The sequence below is a fragment of the Peromyscus eremicus genome, chromosome 8a (genome assembly GCF_949786415.1).
Source record: "Peromyscus eremicus chromosome 8a, PerEre_H2_v1, whole genome shotgun sequence".
NCBI lineage: Eukaryota > Metazoa > Chordata > Mammalia > Rodentia > Cricetidae > Peromyscus > Peromyscus eremicus.
The window spans coordinates 41,686,968-41,690,423 of record NC_081423.1 but is presented as its reverse complement, the minus strand read 5'-3'; the positions used below and the strand labels follow the sequence as shown (position 1 = coordinate 41,690,423).

The 3,456-nt window shown below is 40.8% G+C and overlaps 1 protein-coding gene across 1 annotated transcript; it reads left to right on the top strand.

Moving 5' to 3' along the window:
• Positions 1-370: 370 nt before the first annotated feature.
• On the top strand, positions 371-1,327 carry LOC131916052 (olfactory receptor 2T29-like). The gene has a single exon (XM_059269355.1). The coding sequence runs from the start codon at positions 371-373 to the stop codon at positions 1,325-1,327; it is 957 nt and encodes a 318-aa protein (XP_059125338.1).
• Positions 1,328-3,456: the final 2,129 nt, after the last annotated feature.

The window sequence follows — 3,456 nt, the reverse complement described above, 5'->3', positions numbered from 1 at the left end:
GTTCATTAACTTTTTTAATGTGTTTGCTTATTTGCATTGGATTTTAATTGGTTTGTTTGTTTGTTTGTTTGTTTTGATCAGTGATTTTTGTTAGTAGCAAAAAATTACCCTGAAAATTTCAAGAACATTTTCATAGAGGACAGTATTTTCATTGGGAAAAATCATGACCATGAACCATGGTAGCTTAAGTCTGAGTTGTAATGGCTATAAAAACAGGTGTAAACTCTTGCTTTTTTAAATGGCTTAACATATGCAGCTTATCATTCTCAGATCTATAGGCTGAGGACACTTTCTAAGTACACTAGGCTTGTGCATATATCAGTAAGCAGCTACTAACTCCAAACAATTCTTGGTTGCATAGGAGACACCCATGGACATCACCACCTGGATGAGCAACTACACTGGACAGTCAGATTTCACATTGGTTGGATTCTTCAGTCAATCCAAACACCCTGCTCTGCTTGCTGTGGTCATATTTGTGATTTTCCTGATGGCCTTGTCTGGGAATGCCCTCCTGATCCTTCTGATACACTCTGACACACGCCTCCACACACCCATGTACTTTTTCATCAGTCAGTTGTCCCTCATGGACATGATGTACATTTCTGTCACTGTGCCCAAGATGCTCATGGATCAGGTCCTTAGGAGCCATAGGATCTCAGCTGCTGCCTGTGGGATACAGATGTTCCTGTACCTGACACTAGTAGGTTCAGAATTTTTCCTCTTGGCTGCCATGTCTTATGACCGCTATGTGGCCATCTGCCATCCACTCCGTTATCCTGTCCTCATGAACCGTAGGGTGTGTCTCCTCCTGATGTCTGTCTGTTGGTTCCTGGGATCCCTGGATGGCTTCATGCTCACTCCTGTCACCATGACCTTCCCATTCTGTGGATCCCATGAGATCCATCACTTCTTCTGTGAGGTCCCTGCTGTGACAAAGCTCTCCTGCTCAGACACCTGGCTCTATGAGACCCTCATGTACCTGTGCTGTGTGCTCATGCTTCTCATTCCTGTGACAGTCATTTCAAGCTCCTATTCATCCATCCTCCTCACTGTTCACAGGATGAACTCAGCAGAGGGCAGAAAGAAGGCCCTGGCCACATGTTCCTCCCACATGACTGTGGTCATCCTCTTCTATGGTGCTGCTGTCTACACCTACATGCTCCCTGCCTCCTTCCACACCCCTGAGAAGGACATGGTTGTGTCTGTGTTTTACACAATACTCACCCCTCTGCTAAACCCACTAATCTACAGTCTTAGGAATAAGAATGTCACAGAGGCCCTGAAGAAACTTTTGGGTGTGGAACCCCTTTTCAAGAAACAGTAAAGTAAGTAATTTGGAATGGACAGTTTCTTCTCCTTGTCTCTACACATCTGTTAATCTAACTCTCATGCTGATGTTATTCCTTATCCATCATGTCTGATTGCATAGTCTTCCCTTTTGAAGAAATTTTCTCTATTTTGTAAATTTCTCCACTGATATACTTCTTGTACATTTAGCATCTTCATTTCCATCCTTTCAATGTTAGATTTTATGAATTGATAGTGGCTATTTAATTTTGTGTGACAACAGTCTTATCATTCCAAAGGCATATCATATTGAGAAATAAATGGTCCTGAGATGTTCAACTGATAAAAGATGCAGTAAGTTGAAAGAAGAGTGGTTTACAAGAAGTGAATGGAGATAAATGGCATATTGAATAAATTCTGTGTATTTTCCTTATAATTTATGTATATTTCAAATATGATAAAAATAAAGATCAAGATACAGTTTTATCCTTTCAAATTCTTTGTATGTTGGGAGTCATGTGGGAGGTGCAGGTGGCCAGGGCCTTCTTCCTGCCCTCTGGTGAGTTCATCCTGTGAACAGTGAGGAGGATAGATGAATAGTATAATAAATATAGTGGTCCAAAGAAATTAAAATCTGGGTAGTACAAGTGGACCAGAGTGTTTCAAATTGTTAACATAGCTGTATTAGCATGTAAATGTACTCATGTATGCCTCAAAAACCAAACACAGCTCTCACTTCAAGGGAATGCGGTATAGCTTATCCTTGAGCTTAATGTGAGTGACCATGGCCCAGGAACATGGACTCAGGTTGTCCCCAATGACATGGTCCAAAGTTTCATGGAAAGTTACAAAGCACACACAAGTCATAAGTCATAACTCAAGGCATTTTTCAACTACACTTCTGGAGACATCAGGGGTTCAGGTTGTAGCAAAGTGGGAACATCTGTGCTATGATTCTCTGATGCTGTCTGGTGACATGGAAAGCTTCTACTTCAAGTAAGCCATTCTGATAGTCAATACATTTCAGAAGATTTTACCTGATAGGCAGAAGGATGCTCAGAAACTGTAGATGGCAATGAATGACTCCTACGGGTTCTCTGAACAGTTGTGGTCATTTGGCTTTGTACCTTAACACTTATGGAGTGTTCTAACACTCCATAAGAACTCCAAGGGAGTTATAATCAATTGGCCAATCTTGCAGAATTTATTTTTGTTTTTGTTTGTTTGTTTGCAGTATATTATTTTAAGGTGTGCTAGTTTTGTTTATGTTATATTTCTTTAACTCTGCGAAGCTCTGTTCCTGTGCCTGTCTAAAAACACCTACTGGTCTAATAAAGACCTGAATGGCCAAGCGTGCGGCAGGAGAGAGGATAGGTGGAGCTGGCAGGCACAGAGAATATATAGAAGAACTCTGGGAGGAAGAGGAAGGAGCAAGAGAGGAAGGAAGAGGACCTCAGAGGCCAGTCACCCAGCTACACAGCAGGCACAGAGTAAGAATAAGGGTAAGATTTACAGAAGTAAGAGAATGGGAAAAGCCCAAAGGCAAAAGATAGATGGGATAATTTAAAGTTAAGGAAAGCTGGCAAGAAACAAGCCAAGCTAAGGCTGGGCATTTATAATTAAGAATATCCCTCTTTGTGTTATTTATTTGGGAGCTGGGTGGTGGGCCCCACAAAAGAGTTGATTGTTATCTGTTGGGTTTTGTTTGTTTGTTTGTTTAGTTTTGTTAATCTTTAACAAGTCTATGGTTTTGTCCTCTGGGAACTTCAGTGTGGTGTCCCCTGTTGACCAAGCTTCACATTCAGTGCATGAAGAGGCCATGTGTTCTCTTATGACCTGTTGTGAAGAAGCTCATTCCTAGGAGTCACGACAATCAGGGCAGTAGTCTTTAGGAGAGAGAGGTAGCTGCTGCAGCCATTCTGAACTGGGACTAATTTTTTCCCACTCTCTTTATATGACACAACAGTTACATGTGACATGTTACAGGAATGCTATACCTGAAGTTAAATTATCAAGAATACAGTAAAGAAAGTAAATGTGGCAAATGAGAGAAATGGGTTTCTTAAGTGATGAAACCTAAAATCATCTTTCAATAGGGATTCCAATATGTTTCTTCTCTGCCATTTAGTTATTTGTACTCAGTGAATTATTTTATTTGATGATTAG